The sequence below is a fragment of the Onychomys torridus genome, chromosome 14 (assembly GCF_903995425.1).
Source record: "Onychomys torridus chromosome 14, mOncTor1.1, whole genome shotgun sequence".
Classification (NCBI taxonomy): Eukaryota; Metazoa; Chordata; class Mammalia; order Rodentia; family Cricetidae; genus Onychomys; species Onychomys torridus.
The window spans coordinates 35,078,217-35,102,970 of NC_050456.1; the positions used below are offsets into that span (position 1 = coordinate 35,078,217).

General features: G+C 35.9%; 1 protein-coding gene and 1 pseudogene across 3 annotated transcripts in view; one reads left to right on the top strand and one right to left on the bottom strand.

Annotated features, from left to right (window-relative positions):
• Mdga2 (MAM domain containing glycosylphosphatidylinositol anchor 2) overlaps positions 1-24,754 on the bottom strand; it is an 818,335-nt gene that overhangs the window by 50,385 nt on the left and 743,196 nt on the right. For all 3 annotated transcript variants that reach the window (XR_004946565.1, XR_004946564.1, XM_036206646.1), the window contains exons 13-15: positions 22,779-22,934; positions 22,183-22,341; positions 7,886-8,016 (exon numbers count right to left, since the gene is read on the bottom strand). Coding sequence is in view for 1 of the 3 variants with exons in the window: in XM_036206646.1 (XP_036062539.1) it covers positions 7,886-8,016; positions 22,183-22,341; positions 22,779-22,934 (446 nt within the window). In the remaining 2 variants the exon portion in view is untranslated. The remainder of the gene's footprint in view (positions 1-7,885; positions 8,017-22,182; positions 22,342-22,778; positions 22,935-24,754) is intronic.
• LOC118595829 lies at positions 3,820-5,112 on the top strand (annotated as a pseudogene).

Consider the following 24,754-nt stretch of genomic DNA (forward strand, 5'->3'; position numbering starts at 1 on the left):
TTTTGGAAAAATTTAGATTATATCATAAACAAAGCACAGTAGTAACAACAGAAGTAAATAGTTTTCCTTGGTACCTGGTAAGTTTTGCTCTAATCCTTTCAAATATTGCGAAATATGCTACCAAAATATATTATCATTACACTGATAGTGCTAAATTAATTTTATGAAAAAGCCCACAAAGAAATTTCCATATAATAAAAGCTTTATTTGACCTACAATACAATTTTATTTTCACTATACAAACTGACTGTAGATGCTCAACAAAACAGTCAAGTATGCATGTTGTACGAGTTTTTAGATCAATGTAATTAAATTTTCAATCAAGTGAAACTACATCATTCATACAGAAAGAGACACTCAATACCACTCATATCTAATTTACTACTCCAAAAGAAAAGAGACAGCATGCTATCTGCTTGACTTAAAAATATTTTCAAATGTTATATGTTTGAATGATATAATATTTTACAATTTAATTTATGACATATTTCTATCTCTTGATATAACAATGATTTTTGGTAGGCATGACCTAACAAAGTATTTTAAAACTCTGCATTCTGTATAAATTATTTCAAAGCAAAAAATACTTAATTTGAAATAATTCTAACTAACAATAAAGAAAAATAAAACAAACTAAAAGAGTATATTATGTCAGGGTATGAGTAGTTTCCTTGCACAGTTAAGATTAATGAAATGAAATATAATTTTAATTAATAGACATTTTAGTCAATAGATCTAAAAATACATTGTGAAATAAAAGAACAGAAATGTAATAATTAAAAATTGTTACTTATCTTGGTTTCTCACTGGCAATTTTGCTAAAAATACACTGATGCAAAATTTTTACCTTCTGATTGTTTTTACCCCAAGTAGTTGAAACCAGATTGTTTTCTTCCATTTGAAACACACAAATTACCGAATGGAGTAGTCTACACAATGTTTTTTGGGGCACAGAGCCTCAGGCTTGATATAATGATGATCATATCAATAAAAACCAACATCGATCCATGAGAAATGGAAATCATGTCACTCAATGCTTGCCCTGTATAGAGCTTTTAGGTCAGAGTCATCTGAACCAGTTTCAAATTCAGTAGAAAATTTGAGCAGAAGGGACTGAATTGAGAATCCCCATAGAAAAAGACAGCTAGAGTTTTTAAAAAAATATTACACCTGAATGGCCTTTAAATAATGCTATAAATCTTGGCTTCACTTAACTTGTTTGCAAAGTTACGTTCACAGGACTGACAAAGGATTTGGACTTGGTGATGGACCTCTTAAGCCCAGGGCCCTGTTTAGAATTCTGTTTTCTTAAAACACAATAGGAAGAAAACAAAGCAAAGGAGGTCAGGCATAAACAACATCAGAAAATACTAAAAAAAGAGAGAAAATAAAGGGAGGTTAGAGAGGAAGAAAAGGAGAAAGGTAAAGAAGAAGAGAGAAGTAGAGAGGGAGGGCAAGGGAAAATGGTTTTCTTTCATAAATCTTAAATCTTTAAAATGTATATATTGTTTCTAAGTCACTTAAGCACATTACTGTAAATGCTTTGTACTACTTACAAAATTTTACAAATATCTGGTACCTATTATGTTAAAATTCATGATGCCTACCACCCAAATTACAAAATTTTCAAAGAAAAACAAACAAAAAAAAAGATTCATAAAGGGAAGAAGAATCTATCTATTTAAAACAAACCAAGAATTGAAATAGATGTGTATGAACAGATAGGGACTCCAAATAGTTAATCATGACTTGGCTACACAGACTTAAGGCTTTAATTAGTGAAATAAAAAATATGGAGCCCCCAACTGGATCAGGCCCTCTGGATAAGTGAGACAATTGAATAGCTTGAACTGTTTGAGAGGCATCCAGGCAGTGGGACCTGGACCTGTCCTTAGTGCATGAGCTGGCTGTTTGGAACCTTGGGCTTACACAGGGACACTTTGCTCAGCCTGGAAGGAGGTGACTGGACCTGCCTGTACTGAATCTACCAGGTTTAAATGAATCCCCAGGGGAGTCTTGGCCCTGGAGGAGATAGGAATGGAGGGGAGGGGCTGGGGTTAAGATGGGGGTGGGGGCAGGAGGGGGGAGGACAGGGGAACCCATGGCTGATATGTAAAATTAAAACACAAATATAATAAATAAAAAAAATTAAAGAAAAAAATATTTTGTACAAAGACTAACATTGAATTTATAGAGATTGAAATGTCCAATCCTGAGATGAAAAATTCACTGAAAAAGATTAAATTCAGAGTAGATATTACCAAACAAATGATCATTGAATATACAGGCAGAATATAAGCTATTCAAAATCAAACACAAAATTAAGTGGTGGTGGCACATGCCTTTAATCCCAGCACTTAGAGAGGTAGAGGCAGAGGCAGGCAGAACTCTGAGTTGAGGCCAGCTTGGTCTACAGAGTGAGTTCCAGGACAGTTGAGGCTACCCAAAGAAACCCTGTCTCAAATTCCCCACCACCCCCTATGCCCCCCCCCCCCCAACCCACAAATTTTCGAAGAGGAGTTTGAAAGGCTAGAATGGAGAACTAAGAGGGGTGAAGAAAGTAGCTAGACAATCCTTAGTTTTCATGTAATGATGACCACACAGGGCCCAGAAATTCAGTAAATTAGGAGTACAAAGAAATGAAAGAACACACCAAAGCATATCAGAATTTAAGTTTATATATCCAGCAACAAGGAGAAAAAAAAAATCACAAACGATCTCAGAGAAGGAGGCTGGCACAATAGAGAGAGGAATAAATGTGTGTGCAGCCAGAGATTCACACTTGGAAAGAATACAGAGACAGAAGCACACTGAAAGTTCTAAAAGAAAAACCGTGCAGCTATGCCTAGAGGAAACGATTTTTTCTTTTTCCTTTTTCTTTTCTTTTCTTTTTTTTGAAAAATGAAAGTGAACAAGACAATTTTTTAAAAGTACAGAAGGTGAAAAGAATCCATCCTCAACAGACCCACACTTCAAGAAATGTCAAATGAAGTCCTTCAGGCCAATCAAAACTGATAGCAGATGAGAGTAGGGATTTTCTGGTGCTATAAATCTATGAAAACGTCCAAGGTAGGCAGGGAATAGAAAGTACATTGAGAACCAACTAAGCAAACTCTAACTGCCTTCTAAATCAGAAGTAGAGCTGAGTACAGCAGGGAGGATTTCTCCAAGGCTTACATAGACCACTAGGAATAAAGTTGGATTATTTTTAACAGTCTTGAATATCTCTTTATATATTCTTTTTTATTTGTTTCTGTGAATTTTACGCAAATCTCAGCAGCTGCAGAAACACATTTTCATGGGTATTGGACCTGGACATCTTTTTGAATTTAAAACACACCTTTGGTTTCTGATAACAAAAGATCCTGAATTTCCATCTTTTAGCCAACAATTGTGAGAAACAGAGGCCCGTGGACTGAGACTGGCCAAACTGGAGGGAAAGGCAACTCAACTCCAGAAGCCTACAACCTCAGACCTGGTGCTCTGCCTTCTATTTCTGTGAGTCTCTCAGCACTCATGTTCTGAGGGCACCTGCTATCTACAGTTCCATGCTGCCTCTTGGATAATTAGCTAGGTTTTCTTGCAAAAACATTATCTAATAAGCAAACTCTGTACTTCCCTTAATGTGAAAAACTGATAGAAGAAAGAGTCTATTTGAATAAATCATATTATAGTTTAATATTTTCCTGCAGGCAATTCAATTAACTCTGAATATTGAAGGTGTTTTAGTTAAGACAGTTATTTGTTTATTTATTTATTCCTATTTCCTTGTGCTTTCATGTAAATTTCTCATCCCCCCCACCTCTTTGCACAATTACCATGGCGGCTGGGACCCTGTATAAATATCCTGAAATCTGGAGGACCTTCACTGCTCAACACAGTGGGGCTCAGGTCTGTGTGCTCTCTGCACCACCCTGCTTCCACCTCTGCCAAGCTACTGCACCCCAGAAGTTCTCGAAAATTTCTTGCCAGGTAGATTCCAGCATTTGAGCATGACAAGGGCTTCTGTGTGTTTCAGAGCAATGTCATCTCACCTATTATGTAAGCAAGGAGGAGCTGCCAGGAAGTACTCCAGAGGCAGCAGCTCTGCTGGTACATGAGCTTTGCTGACAGTGACACCATTTCTCCAGTCAGCACCTGAGTGTTCCCCACTTTGGGCATCACGCACCACCACAAATCAGGCCACTGAAAATGCAAATGCACAAGGGGAGACAAGGCTGCTGGATGCTCTCTGGAAAACTAGAAGTTTCCATAGTGGTAAGCTAGTGTCACTGACTGATAGCACAGTTGCACGCTGCTGTGGCTCTATAGTGTTTGGAACCTTCTTTTCCCCAGGCCTTTCCCAGTACCAAAGGCTGGTTTCTTACCTGCATTAACCAGACCCATTTCAAGACTCTCTTGGGGGAAGTGAAGCTGTGTGAGAAGATGGCCCAGTTTGATGCTAAGGCGTTTATAGAGAGCCAGCCTTAAAAGGATACCCCCAAGGAAGGAAAGGGGTTCATGGGAAGAGAAACAGAAGCCCAAGGTTGAGTGGAAAGAAGAAACGAGGCAGCTGCCTCAACTGCTGAGGAGATGGATGAATGTGAGTAGGCACTGGCAGCTGAGCCCAAGGCCAAGGGCCCCTTAGCAGATCATGTGCCCCAGGATACCTTTCACATTGGATGTGTTTAAGTATAAGTACTCCAATGATGACACCCTCTCTGTGGTGCTGGCATATTTTGGGGGAGCATTATGATACAGATGGCTTGTCTCTGTTGGTATGCCGAGTGTGTATGCCACTTTGCTGAAGAGCTTACCCAGGAGTTCATGAGTTGCAACCATATTGCTGGAATATTCTAGAGATTGGACAAACTGAGGAAGAATGCCTTTGCTAGTGTGGCCCTCTTTAGAACCAACAACAGCAGCTCCATTTCTGGCATTTGAGTCTTCTGAGGCCAAAGCCTGTCTTTCTGATGAGTCCAAATTGGCAGGGGGACTATACAACATATACATGGTGGATACTGGATCCTGGTAGTGAGGAAATCCAGACCCTGGCTGGAGAGTACTTTTCCTTGGAAGGGGGCCCTCTAGCATAAAGGCAAAACTGTCAACCAAGACAAGATCTTCAAGTAAACACATCTTGTCTCCTAGCTGCCTGTATGCACCCTTCCATGGAGATAGGGGTCATTAAAAAGGAAACTGAACATTGAAAAAGAATTCTCTAGTAGACACGGTGTCTCATATAAAATATAACTTGTGTATCTGTGACTTAACTAAAACCTAAGTTTGTCAATTATCTACTATCAATTACAAAAAAAGTATTCATTCTATTTGGTAAGATTTAGAAGTCAAATATCTCATGAAAGTAGAATTTTACAAATTATGTTACAAGAAAGGACATTCTACCAGTAATTTACTTGTTTTCTACTTTGAGTTTGTCTCTCTTTCTCTTATTTAATTCTATGAATATTTGAATTTCCCTAAGATACTACTTAGAAGGAGTATGTCTGTCATAGTTCCTCTTAATGAATGGTTTTGTATGGTTGCATCACTGATTTGCTCATTTCACTATGTAAAACTTTCTTTGTTAATATCAACTATTCAGGCTGTTTACAGTAAGAGATATAATCTGATGACACAGTCTGTGTCTTAAAAACTTCAGACTGGTGTTTCCAACAACTTCTCCCACATCTTTAAAATGTTTTTCCTTAGGCATTTTTATTAACAAATTTAAGACAGAAGTGATAATATATGTCCCTGAATCTTATCTCATCCCCCCTTTTTACAGTCTAAACAAATCTATAGTTCAGGCATTATTCAACACTTGCTGTGAGATAATGCTCTTGTATACTGCAAAGATTTGCCACTCAAATTAGTTTAATAGAATGCTGATTGGCCAGTAGCCTGGCAAGAAGTATAGGTAGGGTGACCAGACTTGGAGAATGCTGGGAAGAAGGAAGGCAGAGTCAAGGAGCCACCAGTCATACACAGAGGAAGCAAGATGAGACTGCTGTACTGAGAAAAGTTACCAAGCCACGTGACTAAACATAGATAAGAATTATGGGTTAATTTAAGTGTAAGAGCTAGTCAGTGATAAGCCTGAGCTACTGGTCAAGCATTTATAAGTAATATTAAGCCTCTGAGTCAAGTATTTGGGAAGCAGCTGCTGGGTATTTAGGAACACTCAGGTGGGAGAGTAAGCCACTTTGTAAGCCCAAAATTCTTAGTCATTAATGTCTGCTTCCAAGAATCCAGCCATGAAAAGTGTTCTGTTTCTGTTTATATGTATGTATATCCTGAGATCTCTCCCTTTCCTGTGTACCAGTCAGCTTCCAGCATGTTTTACAACAAGAATTTTACTAAATTTTCATGCTTGCCAATGTGACAGACAAAGTAGGAGCTCACATTTTTTTTTTTTCAACAAATATCTAAAGAAATAAAGATTGTCCTGGAGGTACTTAACAGATGTCCATTAAATTGATATAATGTCAATAAAGGATTGTCTTGATAACATTATCAAACTTAAATCCTTCATGTATATGTGTTTAATTTAATCATTTGTGATGAAGAGGTAACCCATGCAGAAAGCAAAATATGTAGAGACCATCAGTATTTTTAGAAAAATATTCTTCAATGTACACACACACATACACACACACACACACACACTTTAATAGTAATTGTACTTTGAATCCTGTTTTCACAGGATAAATTATTTCAATTTTAACAACTGTATTATCCTTCATAGATACAAAATGATTCTGTTGGATTCATAGATATATGATTTCAAGTACTTTTATTTAATTCCTTACCCCTACTCTTGTGAAAACTATTTTATCAACCTAGTTAAATGTAGAAGTTCAACCTCTCAAACAGTCAAAATTTTACAAATTGTGAGCAGAGATTCTATCAATGAAAAGAGTGCATAAATGGATCTATCTGACTCTCTGTACCCTTAAATGTATGCCATGACATGGATGCATGATATCAATAAGTGGGTTTGAGTACCTTCAACATAAAGAATAAAAGTATAGACTATATGAAATGTGATTAAATTTTAAAGACATTTTTACTATTTTAAAGAAATAAAAATACTTTGGTATATGTTGGCTAGAAATGTATGAAAACATAGGTAGGTACACACACACACATGTTGATATAGTTACTTAAATCACAAAAACCATGCTGCCAACTTTATTAAAATATCTCACACATATACTCTTTTACAGTGATTATTAAAGTTTCTTATTTCAATTAAAAACCTTATAATTAAATTTTTGATATCTTTATAGGTGACATTTTGGTATTCAACTGAAGTCTAACTTCTGTCTACAGAGAGAAATATAATTTGCTTAAAAATTCTGATTTTGATTAAAGTAATAAATGACTGAGCTGGAAAATGTATTTGAATGATATCCGGTTTTATTATTGTGAAAATCTATATTATTTCCTGTGGAGAATAAAATGCATGTAATTGATTCTATGGAAATGGATGAGTATGCAAATACCTTGAGCAGTTTTGGTTTCTTTTGTTGTTGTTTTTCAGAGAGAAGGTTTCTCTGTGTAGGACTGGTTGTTCTAGAACACTCTTTACAGACCAGGCTAACTTCAAACTTAGAGATCTACCTGCCTCAGCCTCCTGAGTGCTGGGGTTAAAGGCATGTACTACTATGTGCAATGCCTCGTGTTTTGATAGATTTTTTTTCTATATGCTACTTCATGGATGCTAATAAAGGAGCATTTGTCTTCATAAAATAGCCTTTCAAACTCAAGAGGAACTAAAATACATGATTTTTATTTCTCTTATACAGAATTTCTGAATATTAATGTATTTACTGCTTCTTCATAGTATGTATTTAATGTTGCATTCAATACACAGCAATCTATGAACAAAGTTATTTCTTACCTGAAATGAAGTAATTGGATATATATTAACATGAGCCTCATTCCATCGTTGTCCTTTATTCCCACTTGAAGACCATAGAGGATTCTCTATTGTTGTCTGCCCTTTCAAACGTAGATATACATTTAAAACACCTAAAAAAACAATGGAATTTTGCGTTGTACATTTGTATCTGCTTCAAGTTTGTTTCTCCTTGACCAAACATTTATAAATATTTAAAGGTAAATCTTGCAGAACAGTCTAGTGTCTTCTGCTCTCCTTCTGCTTCTTATCTTGCTATCATGGTCTGATACAGAGAAAACAACATTCTATTTCCTAGAAACTGTTACCTTATATTGTCAAAATGACTTTGTAGGTGGACAGGCTTGTCCTAGATTATCTCAGTGGATTCTAAATGAAGTCACACTTATTATATGGATTAGCAGCAAAAGGCATTTTGATTCAGGAGAGAAGATGGGCTTGTAAAGGATGTTATCTCTTACTGAAGATAGAGGATATGTCTACAAGTCAAAGAATACAAGCTAGAAGAGGCAAGAGAACTGATTTTTGCAGAATCCTCAGAAGGATATTGCTATCTTGATTTTAACACCACAATGTTTTAATATTCATTTTGGATTTTGGTTCTAGAACCGTAAGATAATGCATCTAGCCTATCTGAAGCCCACTTTGTTGTTATTTGATATTTAGTATAACAGCAGTAGAGAGCCAGCAGGGATTTACTCATGTACTAAATGGCCCGCACACTAATTTGATCTTCATTTTGACTTGTATTATCATTTAGTATCTTTTTTCTTTAAAATAAAATCACATTTATTTTTTAATCTAAGTCTTATTTTTCCTTCTGAAAGAAGTATTGAAACATAAAATAGATAGATTTTTTTTAATTTCATCATTTAATACATCTTTTTAATTTTGTGTGTTGTACAGAAAAATGAAAATTAATGATGGTAACAGTATTGATACAATAATGTATGTTAAGAATTTGTGCATATAAGGAATTAGTCTTCTTGTGGGCTCTATAATGAACTTACTGCAATTATGCCACAGTACAGATGAGAAGAGTTATAGGAGTTAAGTGATTTTCCCTGTGTAATGTAGCAAGAAAATAGCAGAGGCAGGCTTTAAACTCGGAGTTCAAAATTTTTGTCCTTTGATGATGCTATCATTATTTGAATAGAGATAAATAAAATCAACTGCATTGAAATGACATATTGCATTATTATGTTGGACAAAGACCATATTACAAGAATACATTTTACTTGCTAAGAGATGAAACTTCTTTTGTCTTAAGGTTTATTCATTTATGCACATCAGTGAAAATAATGTATTTTTGTTCATCTATAAAATTATGTGAATTTTTATTGTTTTACTTTTCTTGTTTCCAGATACTACTTCAAGATTTTTTATATTTTCTCTTTAAATGCTATGGATATTTACATATTTCTACACACAAACATTTTATTGCATAGTACTTTAATTTCTACAGTATGGATTCCCTTCTTTCATTTCTAATAACACCATCCATTATCCAGCTATTATAGCTGACATACCACACTCTTTCATAACTTCTCTATTTTTCCTATTTTATCTAGCTTCTGTTTTTTCTTGACCCACTATTCTATCATTCACCATTTTCTCTTTCCTAAATTTCATATTTCATGTATTTTAATAAGAACCAGATATGTACTTAAAGTTAGTGCATCTTTTTCAACAGATACAGATGTTCTTCTCTGCGTTCTGCCTCTTCCTCTCTCCCACTCTCCCACCTCTGTCTTTCTTACCCTCTTTCTCTCCATCCCCCAATTCTTTATCCCTTTGTCTGCAACAAAAAACAATCCTGTAGTGGATTTTTCCCCCAAGAGCATGCTCAGTACTTCCCTTTCATTTTTTCATATGGAAGCAAAACATCACATTTTGATTAAACTAAAAGGAAATTGATCTTTAACCATTTGGATTGGTTAAAGATTAAGAGCAATATTACTTTTTAGATATGATCATTATAATTACAATTAACAAATAGTGAAGGCTATAAATTTGTCAGAATTTGAGGTTATAATTTACTTTGGTGAAACACTTATTAATATATACTAGTAAACGTTACAGACTGGATCTAAAATGTCCCACAATGACTTCTGTGCCAAGGCATAGTTTCCTGTGCAATGTTCAGTTATGCATTTAGGGAAGCAACATGATCACTCGAATTTTGACCTAATATATGAATGACTCAGATTTAGTGAAATTGGAGGCTGAGGAGGGAGACTAAGGCATAAAATCTGGATGAAAGGAGTGGGGCACTCAGGGCTGCTCCAGAAAGATGTGTCTTGTACAGCCCCTTCCTCATCCCCATCTGTCTGTGATTCCTAGCTACCATGAGGTGGATAGCTTTCCCCAGCTTGTCTCTCTGTCAGTTTACTACTTCCCCATGACATCAAGTGACACCAGAGAGAAAATCTTAAATCAGGAGCCAAAATAATTCTTTCCTCTCCCAAGTTATTTAGTTTGGTGTTTTGTGACAGGAAGGATAAACTGATGAACAATGACATTATTGTATGAATAATAACATCGCATTGTCTCAGAGTTTAATAGAACATTTATAGTTAGGGGATATGCCCTACTGTGACCATGTTTACAATTTTGTAACTGATTTATAATATGTATGTTAAATTCACACTTTAGTTATTATGCTTATCATATTGTATACATTTTATATAAAAACATTTTTGCTCAATATCTAAACAATACATTTCTAAATTACCTCAGTAAAAATTAGAATTAAAACAAGCAAGATAAGTTGTAATTAATTGTGACTAGTTTATATTTTAAAAGAAAAATATTTGTTTTATAAGAAACAGATGCTATAATTTATTGAAATAAGTCTTCCACCTATGTTAAAATTTAAACAATTTCTTATGTGGGTGCTAGCAATCATTTTATTGTCTCCAAGAATAAACTGTTTTTTAGCTGGTATATTTCTGAGGTAATGACAAAGCCTCATAAATAAACAAATGACTTGCTTCCTAGCATTTCCCATTTTAGTTCATAAAGCAGAATCTGCTGTCAAAAGACATTTAACCCTATTCCAGGTCATCCTGGGCAACAAAATTAGAACTTGTGCAACAGAATAAAACTCCTTGGGAGAAGTTAGAAGCAGAGCTGATTCAGCACATTATTATATTATTAAAGTAAAAATTCCAACGTGCACATGATGGATTGTGTTAATACCCTTCAAAAGTAATTTTAAATCCTTAGAGAGAGGATTTTATGCTCAAGTAGGCACAAGACGCCAGAATGTATGAACTTAGCCATCCCCAAGGATCTTCTAATGTTATGTAGTTCTATGATAAAAGCTCGAAATAGCTAAGTAAACCATAGATTTCTCTTCCTTGGCTCCCAGTGGTCAGAAGCTAAATGACCTTGGTTGTCTTGTATGATAGATAATGACCAAAATTTGGGCTTCTTCTTTTGTAACATCCATCATTTGTATTTAATATTATTTCATTTAAATTACCATATAAAATATAATTTTCATAAACATTATTTATCATTGTGATTACCTAGTTATCATCTTTTTTACATCTTCTCAAAATTATCTCTTTATTATTTAACTATAAAATACATTAGATGTTTTAGAAAATAATTTAATAATAACATCCTAAAACATACATTCATCTTTATCATAGAAACTTCAAATTGAGAAGTTTGCATGAATTAATTTGTAATTTGGTTTCTTCTAATGTCTGGCTATCAGTTGCATATAAATAGCATTTTTATTATAATCAGTAACATAGCCTCATTAATTGAAGTTTCACATACTATGAAAAGATGAGAATGCTGCAAAATTATCTGACTCCAGGCAAGATATGTATATATTGATATGTCATTATTAGCATCATTTGTTTTATGCACACATACAAAGTGAGAAATTATGAAGTCATTGTTTCCTGCTTGAATAGGGATGGCTGCATTGATACTGTTTTTCAACATGTAACCGCAGCAATATCTTAAACCAAAAAGTCAGGTCAGTTTCTCCCATCATTATCATGCCTCTGGCATCTAGCTGAATTCATACCACAAATTTGTCTATGGTGGCCCCCCGTTCAGGCTTTCTATCATGCTATTTCAGATCCCTTATTTGCATCTTTTGGCTCTTTAGCTCTAATGCTCCCCGGAACACTGTTCTCCACTCTCCTGCCTTAGTTTCTTCTGAGTCTCACATCTGCAACATATACTTTCTGTTTTCTCCTATCTACTTGTACTGAAGGGTGCAGGTCTTTCTAACTCTACAAAGCAAGTTTTATGTGTATGCTGTTGTCCTGCTGTTTCTTTCTTGTTCACCCATAGCATAGGCCTGTTACACATTTGGTTGAATATACTTTCTCTTACTCAGTAAGTCATTATGTCAAATCCCTGAAAAACCATTTGAGTACTAGGATACACTTACTGTAAATCTCTATTACTTTATATAAAACTCTAGACAGAACTAAGTACCCACTTCATGCAATTAGTCCTGATTAATCAGGTAAGTGAATAAAAGATTCATGAGTTTAAAAAAATCAACATTAAATCCTTACTTTCAATAAAGTGGGTTTAAATGTTTGTTACATTGGGTGAGAAGAAAAACCAGTTAGATTTTTATTTTTCTTTTACCAATACTTCAATTGATAAAATGATATCTATCTACTGTAGCTCACATACTCAACTTAGTTTAAATATACTGGCCTCTACTAAACACAATGCTGCATTCATCATCAGTTCATAGTAAATATGTGACTATGAGTAATGCACATTATATGCAAGTGTGGAAATGTCATAATGAAACCCTCTGCTTCATATTAATATACAGTAATAACATTTTATTATTTATTATATAGGAAGAAAATATTTTCAGATGTTGTTTGTGATTCTGAAACAAGTATTAAAAAGTAAATACATTAGAGGTTACTTGTAGTTTTTATCAGAGTGTCTGTTTTAACTGTTTCTAATAATAACATTTGTTCATAGGAAGCAAAAAAAAATCATAGCTAGATTCTACTCATATCTTTTACTCTAAATACTTATCACTTAGGAAGGCAGTTTACTGAGTGAATATCATATGATGTTATCAGTTGTTAAATATAAACAAGTATTCACTGAAGTGATTGACTTATTCTTAACAGATACCAGCTATTATCAAATTACCACAGTATAATGTCTAATATTCAAATCTAATATCTAATATTGAAATGGAGAGCATTCTCCTGTTGTAGTTCCTAAACAATCTAGAAATTGCAACTGTAATGGAACTCACTTTTGAGAACTGACAAGTATGAAAGAATTTTTTTTTTTCGAGACAGGGTCTCTCTGTGTAGCTTTGGAGCCTTTCCTGGAACGGGCTTTGGAGACCAGGCTGGCCTTGAACTTACAGAGATCCGCCTGCCTCTGCCTCCAGAGTGCTGGGATTAAAGGCGTGCGCCACCACCGAAAGAATTTTCAACTTTTTATTCATAATTTCAAAGGTGTGTGCATCTGCTTGGTTGTCTGTATGTACACCCTGAACATGGGGCTGTCCATGGAGGCCAGAATAAGGCATTGGGCCCCTTGACACTGGACTAGAGTCAATTCTGAGTGACCTGGTGGGGGTACTAGGAACCTAACTCCAGTCCTCTTACCCTCTGAGCCATCTCTCCACCCACAGAAGAATCTTAAAAATACTATACTATTTTCTTAGATGTATCCAGTGTCCTTGTGATCATATGCCCATGCCCCATACAATTAAGAGAAATACAGTCTCTGACCCAAACTGGAAGTAGAAGTCAGTCTCCTAAAACCATTCAAAATATAGTCACTTTCCACTGTTGTCTTCACAAAGACATGTCTATTGCTGTTTTAAAATATTTGAATTGTAGCATCTCACATAGTTCAAAAAACATTATCCCACTTCATGTGAAAGAATAACTCAAGATATTTTTATAAAGAGATGGCTAATAAGACACTAACTCCAGATCCTTAAATGCTATTTCTATATTAAGTTAGATCATCATAAGATGGCATATCTGAACACAATTTCATTTTCTTACGCATATGGATTATTAAGGTGTGTGCTCTTATTTAAGGTTGTTTTATACAAGTTGCCTGTGACACTACTTTGGGGATACTTTTATTAAGTCATTATTCTTGAATTAATTATTAAGATGGTTGTGACAGTTTCCTCCATATTTTGTGTCACTTATCAGAGCCCTAGATGCAAATTCACTGGGGACAGTAATTTGCTTAGTGTTTTCTTATTTGTAGAATGTAAGAAGTTTTCATGAACTGCCGTCTGTTTCCCATCTGTGCGCCAGCTACTTTCTCTTGCCATTCTTTTAATACAAGCTTTAGGCGACCTTTTAAACCGACTAAGCACTTGTTGTCTGAAGAGTCACATCTAAACACATCATGGTTATTGTTCTCAGCGAGACAGCAGCGGAACAAGCTTCAGTGTAACAAATGCAGATATTTGCACCAGGAGTTAATGAAAACAAAGGAAGCAGAGAGGGCTGACAGCAAACCTCAAAGATGTCCTTCAGCTGTATTTTGAAGGCAAAATACAAATTGTATAGATGGCTAAGGAAGAGAAAATGTGTTAATTCTATCACGTCACTTTAAAAACACATGTATTTGTAAATGAATATTTATTGAGTACTTAAGTTAATATTTACACTCAGGATACCACGTCACGGGAAGGGTCATTGCTTCTGCCCTCACAAAGCACAGTTCATCAGGAGGAAGGTCAGAGATGGGACGCTGCACAATTAAGACAGACTGTCCTTGCTTGACTGCATGAGCAACTTTTTTGACATTGCAACACAACATTGTCATCTACAGAGTTCACACTCAAGAACTAGATTGTTGAGTTACAAAATAAAGTTTAAAAAAATGCCCACTACTATGTTAAGTATACAATTTTCTGTTGGGCTGCACTCATAGCTATACTCGGGCACAACTTGCCCACCACAGTTACAGGTTGGCTACATGTGTTGAGAAGCCACAGGGGAATGTGTCTTTGAGCCTTTCATGTTACAGGTTTTAAAGGATGAGTTTCATTGTGGGCCAGGGAGAGGATGAAAATCGGGACTTGATTCTGTACTGTTTTCTTGAAGTAATAAGATTTGAACTGAGCTTCTCTTTCCCAGTTTGACATTTTAGAGTCCCAAGGACTTTGGCCTTTACTCCAACCTCTCCACCTATCAAGTTTTATTCTATTTTACCTTTGCCTTAAACTGTCCATTCTTGGAGCATGTACTCCATATTTATTTTAGAGAGAAGATGAGACTTTCATGTTGCTTGCTGTTCTTGCTTTCGGAAATGCATCAGAAGCCATGTTCTTACATAATTTTTTTTTCTCACTTCACTGGAGGTGGAATTAACTACCTTGTTTGAAGATAATTCCATTATTGAGGCATTACGTTCCTACCTTTCCATAAACTTTCTTCCTCATGGATTTAAGAGTGTCTGTTAACTTTCCTTTTTAAATCAGGCCCTCTGTGTGCCCACATCTCTTTGTTCTGTCATTCTTCTTCATTGTGGTTATTAGAATCACAGAATCACTCATACATTTATTCTTTTTCCTTTGCTCCCTATGCCTTCACAGTGAATTAGGCTTTCCAGAGGTAGAATCTTGTCTAGTTCTCATCAGACTCAAAGGACTTATTCATAAATGTATTCTGTATTTCACCACTCATTTTCTGGGATGATGTGATGCTTCTAGCTCACCTCATTTTCTTAATTTAACAAACTTTTATCATATTTAGTGACTCCAATGAGATTCAGTTTGTTTAGGACTTTAGAGGTTCCTTTAATTCATGCAGAATTAAGTAGTTCATCAGGAGACACAGTAATGTTAATATATATATATACATATATAACAATATTAATAGCTACACATAACTTTGTAGTAATTAGTTTTAGTGGTCAGCTCAGAACAATTTAGACCTGGAATAAAAGTCTCAGTGAGGGACTGTCTTGATCAGGTTGGCCTATAGGCATGTTTTTTAGGGGTTATCTTAAATAAGTTAATTGATGTGAGATGACCCAGCCTATTGTGAGGTGACATTTGCTAAGCCAGGGATCCTAAACTGTATAAGAGTAGAGAAATTGAGCTGATCATAAGCAAAAAGAAAATAAGCATATATGCATTTTGTCCCTCTGCTTGCTACTGTGGATGTCACATGACCAGCTGTCTCAGGATTTTGCTGTTGTAACTTTTTCACAGGGCTGGCCAATAATATAAAATTGTGAACTAAAATAAGTCCTATCTTCCTGCTGTGGATTTTGTCACAGTGTTTTATCACAGCAACAGAAATCAAACTGTGTACATACATCATCAACATATAAGTTAACCTTTAAATGTCAACAGATCGTGTCTTTGATTGGAAAGTACTTTTCTCAGTCAATTTTGATAAAGCATCTAACAAACCCATCATTGTACCAGGGTGGCAGACAGCCTTTAAATTGCACCTATCAGTTAAACCTTCTAGCATGAATATTCTTCTATGATTCTCTCTCCTTGGGTAGGGGCTCAGTTACCATAATTAAATCAAGACAATGTAAAGTCAACTTGGTGATTAGTTTATAAATATTTTCAGCATTCATTTGCTTTCTCTACTATATGTTTCTTGCTTTGAAGGAAACTTGCTCCATGATATAGGACAGCTCACTAGAGATAGATATTCACACTCCAAAAACCAGGGGAAACCTCTGGACAACAGTTAGCAAAATATCAGTATTCTAAAGCTGAAAGGCAACATATCAGTGGCCATTAATGAGGATTCCTCCCAAGTTGATTCTTGAAATGAGACTGGAGTCCTTTCCTGTTTTACTAATAATGGCCTCAAAATATGATATTGAGTAACTAACACTCAAGCAAACAATATGTGTTTTCATGACCCACAAACACCATGTGAGAATAGTGCAGTCTAAATCACAGGGTTTTTGTTGTTGTTGTTTTGTTTTTGTTTTTAACAGGAGGGTATAAATTAGTCACACAGCAATGGCTAAATAATATAAGACATTAGATTTTACTTCAGTGGAACGTCTTAATATTTGTATTGTTAGACGATGCTGACTCTCAATGTCAGATAAGATTGCAAGACTTAATTACAATTAACCAAAAAGTCATAAATGAAATTGGGATATGATACACCCAGAAAAGGTCATTTTGGAATCTGATTTTTTAAAGGAATCCATACAACTAAGAATACTATACAAAATGGGTGACTGTAGATATATTAGACTTACAGATGAAAGAGGGTCTGAGTTAATGTACCAAGATGGTAAACATACCTCAAAGATGATGCAGGTTCAATTCTAGATTATAAAGCAAATGTCAACACACAGAGTGTAGGTCTTTTTTCTTGCTTTCCCAAAGTACATGAAGTTTATGTTTATACTATTTTCAGTTTACTAAGTGTGTAATGCATCTTGCCTGCAAACAATATCTGTACTTTGATTGAAATGCTTTATTGGTAAGATACACTGACAATCACCAAACTTCATAGAAACTTTTGGTGGCACAAGGTCTTTTCCTGATGTTGATGGCTGCTAACTGACCACTATGGTGTTTTGGGAAGGTTGGGTGACTAAGTCAATGTCTTAAAATAGACAGCAGGGAGATTTATCACACTGATTGATGTTTTTACAAAAGATTTCTCAGTAGAATGTGACACTGTTTGAAAGCACTTGATTCACAACTGAATTTTCTCAAAACTAACATCAATCCATGCAAATCTTCTCATCCTGTTATCGAATAAGCTGAAGACAAGGTTGCTTACATCTTTTGTTGTTATTTGAACATGCTTCAGAGCCACTTCAATGGTAGAGTCTACCTAATAAACTAATCTGTGTGAAGCAGCTCCTCCTGTGGAAGAAGCCACAGCTCTACAGTGAAGCCTTTCCAGAATTTCAATTGACTGTGTGCATCAGAGAAATTGTAGTCTTGCAGCTGAAGACTGATAAAACAATGATACTTAGGTACCAAGTTTGTATTTTTTTCATGTCCTGCAGAATGGATGTATAAACAGGTACATAGTGAACAGAAAAATTACCTTTCACTGACAGCTCTTGGGTGGTCAGGTGCAATGCCACTGAGCAGTAATATTTTCAAAGCACTGTCTTATTCCTTTATAGTTGACCCCTACTCTGAGTTTAAAAACTTCAATAAACCATTTTCTAAACACATGTGCTGTCTATCAGCCTTCTTTTTTCATCCATTTACAGAACACAGGGGGAGTCAATTTAAATGCATCATGTCTCCAGGAATCTCAGGATGGTATGGGAACCTTGGCTTCATGTGAAGTCACCAGCTGTATTAATCCTTTAGTCCTAACATGCGTGTTGGTCTGATCTTTGAATTAACCTCTGTAGCTATGGAAGTCCTTTATGCTTTTTTACTCTGTGTAGCCCTGAGTGCTGTGCATTGAAAGTCTGCTGTTTAATGTACTCACCTTCCTCACTCATTTAAAATGAATCCTCTGGAAAACATGCTGCAGTTTTTACATCAGCACTTCTTTCACACTATGACTTTTTGTCATTGTTTGTGGGGGCAATTTCCTACCTTAAACCTCATGAGTCAAGTTCTTTCCAAATCAGTTTTGTAGTTTCTTACCTGTTCCTAGCCATCATAAGACTGTAAAGGGTTAAAGTCTTATTCTGTATTAGTCTTTGACCTAAGAGAATGCTATACCTGGTTTGATCTAACAGACCGTTGACTGTTTCTTTACATCAGCACCAAGCTCGGCTTGTTGACTTGGCATTTGTGAGCTCACGAAGCAGCACTTTTGATGTCTCCAGGTGCCTTTGTTCTTTGCACTGACAACTTGCCAGAGGTTTGCTTCAACAAGCTTGGTGTGTAACCTACCTGAGCTCTCCTCACGCCTTCCTCTCTAAGGTCTATTACATCTAATTCTGGTAAAAAGCAAGAGGCATGTGAATCTTTCACTGGAACATTTACAGGCCACTTCAGGGATATTGACTGGCCTAAATTCAATGAGTTGGCCTCATGGCCTAAGGAAGCTGAATAGGAGGGACATATGGAAGAACAGCCTGAGGAAATAGCAAGCAGGGCACCGTCATTTGGGGCATGGTTTCTGATGACTTCAAATTGCACAGTTTCATCAAAGACAATGGACCACAGATCATTAGAACAGATACAACAATAGTAAGAAAACTTCAAATATTTTGACAATTGGCAAAACACAACACAAACAGAAGGACTGAGGGAATCTCTGCTACAGGACAACAGCATTCCCAAATGTGAAGACCATTCCTGAAAAGAAACATGCTTTCCATGGAACCTTTTGCAAGGCTGACTAACTGATTAGAATTTCAAAAATGTGAAGAATTTGGGTTGTTGCAAGCCAACAAATAACATTATCTTGTTGCGTCTTTAACACTACTCATAATAGCCATTTATTGTCTTCCTCTGTCCATGACGTAATACCTTTATAGCCATCAGATAAGTCGCTTGGAATATATGAGCAAAAACCTAGTTTATAACCACCTGAAGGGCCAAGAGTGCTGTCAGATGGCATCTGAGGCCCACAGCTGAGACTTCCCTGCTTTGCCGTAGCCTACCGACTAGCATTTCTACATTTTTGTTTTGTTTTGTTTTTGTGACAGGATTTCTCCATGTAGTTTTGGTGCCTGTCCTGGATCTTGCTCTTTAGACCAGGCTGGCCTTGAACTCATAGAGATCTGCCTAGTTCTGCCTCCCAAGTGCTGGGATTAAAGGTATGCATGACCACCTCCCAGCTACAAATATGTTTTAAAAAAAACCTTGATTTGTTGTCTTGCTATAAAGTCATCAGTGCTTTGGGACACTGAATATGGGAAAATCTAAATCTGTGCTCCTGGGTCATGATCACTCATATTGGTTCCAGAATAACCCACCTCTCCTCTTTGAGGTGAGAACTGTGTGTTTACATGAACAAAAACTGGATTCAGAGTTGCCCAACTTTCCATTTCTGAATAACGCAGTGTCTGTGAGATACAATAAAAGAAAGTATACTCAAACAAGTCATGCTTATAGTCCATCTGATTCTGGTTTAATAAAAAAGCCTGAGACAAACATATTTACTTAGATTTTTAGCTATTTTTGTGCCTGTTTTCTGAATAAGAGCAGTGGAAACACTGATGGATATTTGCTAAGAGTGAAGGGAAGGAAGTGGGAGTTAGATGTTTGTCAGAATTAATTAGCATCTCATAAATACATGGACAATTTTAAAGGAATCAAAAAAAGTGCTGGTCTCATGTATTAAGTGCATATATATTTTGTGTCTTAAATATATATATATATATATATATATATATATATATATATATATATATATAATATTGGTCTTAGAATTACATACTTGATTTTTTATCTGTTTCTAGATAAATTGTGAAAGACTAGAGGAGAGGAAATTTTAAAAATGATAGTGATTAAAATATTCATGATAAACTGAAAAGAAAATTATATCTGAGCTAATTCAATGATTAATATTTTCTCTGACAATAAATGAGGGGAGTAAAAATTTTGAAATGAGCCATTCCTTTCATAGTTAACTCAGAGGAAGACCTCAGCCACCCATGCCAAGGCTCTCACATCACTTTTCCTGTCTCTGTTCTGTACCCCAGTGACATCAGTCATTCCTGTTTTTCATTAGTAGAGTCTGTGATAACTCACTGTAACTACCAACTGACTCTCACATATTTAGCCTGACTTTCATGACCCTCCAGTAAGTCTTCCTGCAGAGCAGTGACTGGGTCCAGCTTCCCAGGCTGAATTATAACTTCACTATCAGCCTTGTGTTGGGCATGGTATTTAAAACTCTGTATTTCAGTGTCTTTTTCTGAGAAAGAGTATGATTACCTTAGCAAGCCCATGTGTTCACTGGTAACATTAAGGGAAATAACCACAAAGTGCCCTCTATCAGAGCCATTTGAGTATTGAATGAACAGGGGACTACTGTTACCTCAGAGAAGATGGTGATTATGGTCTTAACTAGAGCTTTCTAAGACAGGAATTATTGTTCCCATTTTGTATATTTGGTAGCTAAGAACAAAGTGATTTCTATGAAGTCTTAAGATGATTGTACACTTCTACCACAGTTCTTCCTGTGAGTGTTGTGTTTCAGGTTGTGGGCACTTTTCACTTTACTTGCTATCTCTCCAAGCTTGTCACTTGCTGCTCTACTGTGAAGAACAATGGTATAGTTCAGACATGATAGTGAGTGACTAGCATGACAGATCCACCCACACTAATCTTGTGAGGTTCAGTTTTCTTCCCCATAAACAATGGACCATGATGCTCACTTTTACAGTGAGGATAGTAGCTTAAATGATATGATGGCTGCTATATATACACTATGACTAATTTTAGTAGTTTATACCAAAAAATGCATACTTACATTGTTTTTGTTAGTACATATCAAGAAAGTAAGGTCATCCCAGTTTTCACAATTGACCAGTTTATATATACTGCAGATATAACTGTTTTCTGTTTTTCACATAAAATCTAGAGGTTTATATCATCTCAAGTCATATGCTTCCAAAACATGCAGATCAGTAGATCAGTCCTTTGTATTAACTGTACTGTCTAATGGCTAATCTTTTATAAATATGATAATCAGGCTTCTGGACTTCAGCATTTCACACACAAAAAAACTGGACACATGGACAATATTTGCTCCCATTGAAGTGTATGAAATCCATTTGTAGCTACATGTTACTCTTTTCAGGAGAGTTGCGTCATGAGTCATGATAAGTTTCATTACTACTGTATGAAGTATCCAAAGGTATATAGATGCTTTAGTTTTATATTCCCTTCAAGGTCCCAATGTTCTTAAACTCTAGTTAGTGTATTGCATTAACATAGAAACAATACTAACACTATTATTAATATGTGGATGATGCTAAAAGGACTTGTTCATGTGACAATATTTCTTTTTGTCATCATTAATATATTATTATATTATATATTAATATATATATATATATATATTATTCAATCTTAGGAAAGGAAACCTAAATTATGACATGCCAGATTCATAGAAGCGTGCATAAAATGTGTACTCTATTGATGGGCTGCCATCAGGATCCAAAGAAGCAATGATGCTTGGAATCTGCAAACTCTTGTCTGAATTGTATGATGGGAGGTCATCTCTAGTGTCTTACCTAGCACTTTGTAGGCAAGTCATATAAAACTAAATTATAGTATTATATGACTAAAACTGTTTTCATGCAGTGTGTGAAAAGCTTTATTAGGATTAGTAAACAGAAAATAGAACATTTTGTTATCTTACCTATATGTTGCCCATACATGTGGTAGAAGAAACTGAAACAATATGCAGTGTTTGTAGGTCCATATGGATTTTTGGGAGCTATGCTGAATACAGGACTGAGAAGTCGAGCCTTTTCGCCTTCCAGTCTGGGTCGAGATGTCTCAATGTACATATAAAAACCTGTAAGTAGGAGAGGTAAGTGTTGAAGCACATTCTTATGAGGAAACATAAAATGTTACTATTTGGATTCAAAGTAAAAGTTGATAACATGGTTAAAATCTCATTTATAAAACCTGAATGGCTATATACAATTAATCACAACTTTAACAGAAAAAAAAAAAAAAAACACATAAAGAACTGAGAGAAATGATCATTTTAGAGATGGATTAGCACAAAAATAATAACACACTGATCTCTCAACTACATTTATCACTGTAGTGTAAGAAAACATTAATGACCACACTTTGGAAATATCTGAATTGCTGATAGTATGTATAAAATATAATGTTTTACCCTTTGATTCTCAAATACATAGCTCACTGCCAACTTGTGCTTCAGGTTGAGAACATTTCCAGCTCTCCAGGTGCTGTGTGCACAGCTCTGCAAACCCCCCATACCTTCTTTGGAACCACTGCGGTCTGCATTGGGCCCCGTGTTAGGAGTGTATTTTGTATTTCTTGTTGCTGTACTTTGTTTTGTCCAGTCAAAATTATCAGTATCATCTTGGGTGAATAAACAAATATTACCATCTTCAAATCCACAGTGAAATTCCCCTGTTAACACATTTTAATTAACACAATGAATATTAATTAGATCAAGCATTGTACTGCTTTATTAGAAAAAACATTCAAATATTACAATGTAATAATAGTGCAGTGATGACATCAAAACCTTGATGGCAGCTATTACTACATACAAAACTATTACCATTTTGGTGAAAAAGAGTAATGATTTTATTAGCTTATTTTAATTTTACATCATAATTGGCTGTATTCTGGCATTTCCATATGTGCATACAATGCCCGTTGATCCTATCTCTCCCTCTCCCTGTATATCCATCATCCTCTTCTGGGAGAGGGTTCCCTTGAAGAATAACATCTTATTTTATGTTAAACCAACATCTTACTACACAATTAAGGCCCAAATCTTTTGTTTAGAAGCAATCAGACAACCCAAAATAATAAAACAATTCACTTATTTTTGCCTTACGGCTGGAGAATTTTTCTAACTTTTTTTTAAATGCATTGAAACAGTTGAGGCAGAAGTGTCAATTAGGAGATAAAAGTTTCTAAAACGGGAGTGGTGGCACACATTTATAACCCCAGCACGCAGGAAGCTGTGGCAGAAGAACTGCCAGCGGTGACGCACGCCCTTAATCCCAGCACTCCAGAGGCAGAGGCAGGATGATCTCTGTGAGTTCGAGGCCAGCCTGGTCTACAAAGCGAGTTCCAGGACAGGCTCTGAAACTACAGAGAAACCCTGTCTCGAAAAACCCGAGAGATAGATAGATAGATAGATAGATAGATAGATAGATAGATAGATAGATAGATAGATAGATAGATATAGAGAGAACCGCCATAACTTTCAAGCGTGCAGTAAATCCCACGCGAGACCTCACTACAGAGAAGACCTCGTCTTAAGAAACAGCAGTAAAGAAAATGAGTCTTCCGAGTTCACCTATGGCATTTTAAACATGTACACCTGGAGCGCGTCATTTTTTCTGCCCTGTCCTTCCAGCACTGCTCTCCACACACATCTGCCAAGCTGTACGTTTGCTTGGGGCCCGGCGACAGTAAATTGCTTTTGAAGCAATCATCACTCATGCTTGAGCTGAATGTGGTTCGCCAGATGTCTGAAATCCACTGGAGGTGAATTTTATGAAATAACTCCATGAAGAGCCTGAGGAAGGCCTGGGAAGTTTTGATGCCCGCCATATGCTGAGTTCAGAAACAAACCTGAGTTCAGAGAGTGACTTTTTCAACTTGCTATTAAATATGGGTGTTTGTGGTTTTATAATAGAAGATTTTCTCACCGGGACATCCCCTGCTTCAAAAAGTGCACACACAGATAAGCTGGTGTGTTCAATGCGAAACACAAGCTGGGTGCACCAATGGAGAAAAGATTAAATGTGGTGCATGTTCTTCCATTCAACAAAGTAAGGACGCTGCAAAATCTCAGGACTCTTCACCATGAGTCTCACAAATGAGGAAACTTTAGTTCAGTCAGCTTTCCTTGTTAAAAATAAAGTCCACACAGACCCCAGCTTCGCTGAAGTTCACAGAGAAAAACATCTAAGGATTCTCTCGCTGGAGTCCCTAGCACCCTGGCAAAGGGGTAGATCCATTAGATATGCTCAGGAAGGGGGAACTTGGTCGGGATCATATACCCAACAAGTTAAGTGAAGCCTTTTTCTTTACCTTTAGTACATTTTTGTTAGATTAAAAAGTTACTGTGTATCTGTATATTTATTTATAGTCTATCTAGATGGATATGTTCTAGAAAGACAATAGTCTACATAAAATATTTTATTAAAAAACTATTTTTATTTACATAAGTGTGTGTGTGAGTGTTTGTGTGTGTGTGCCTGGCTGTG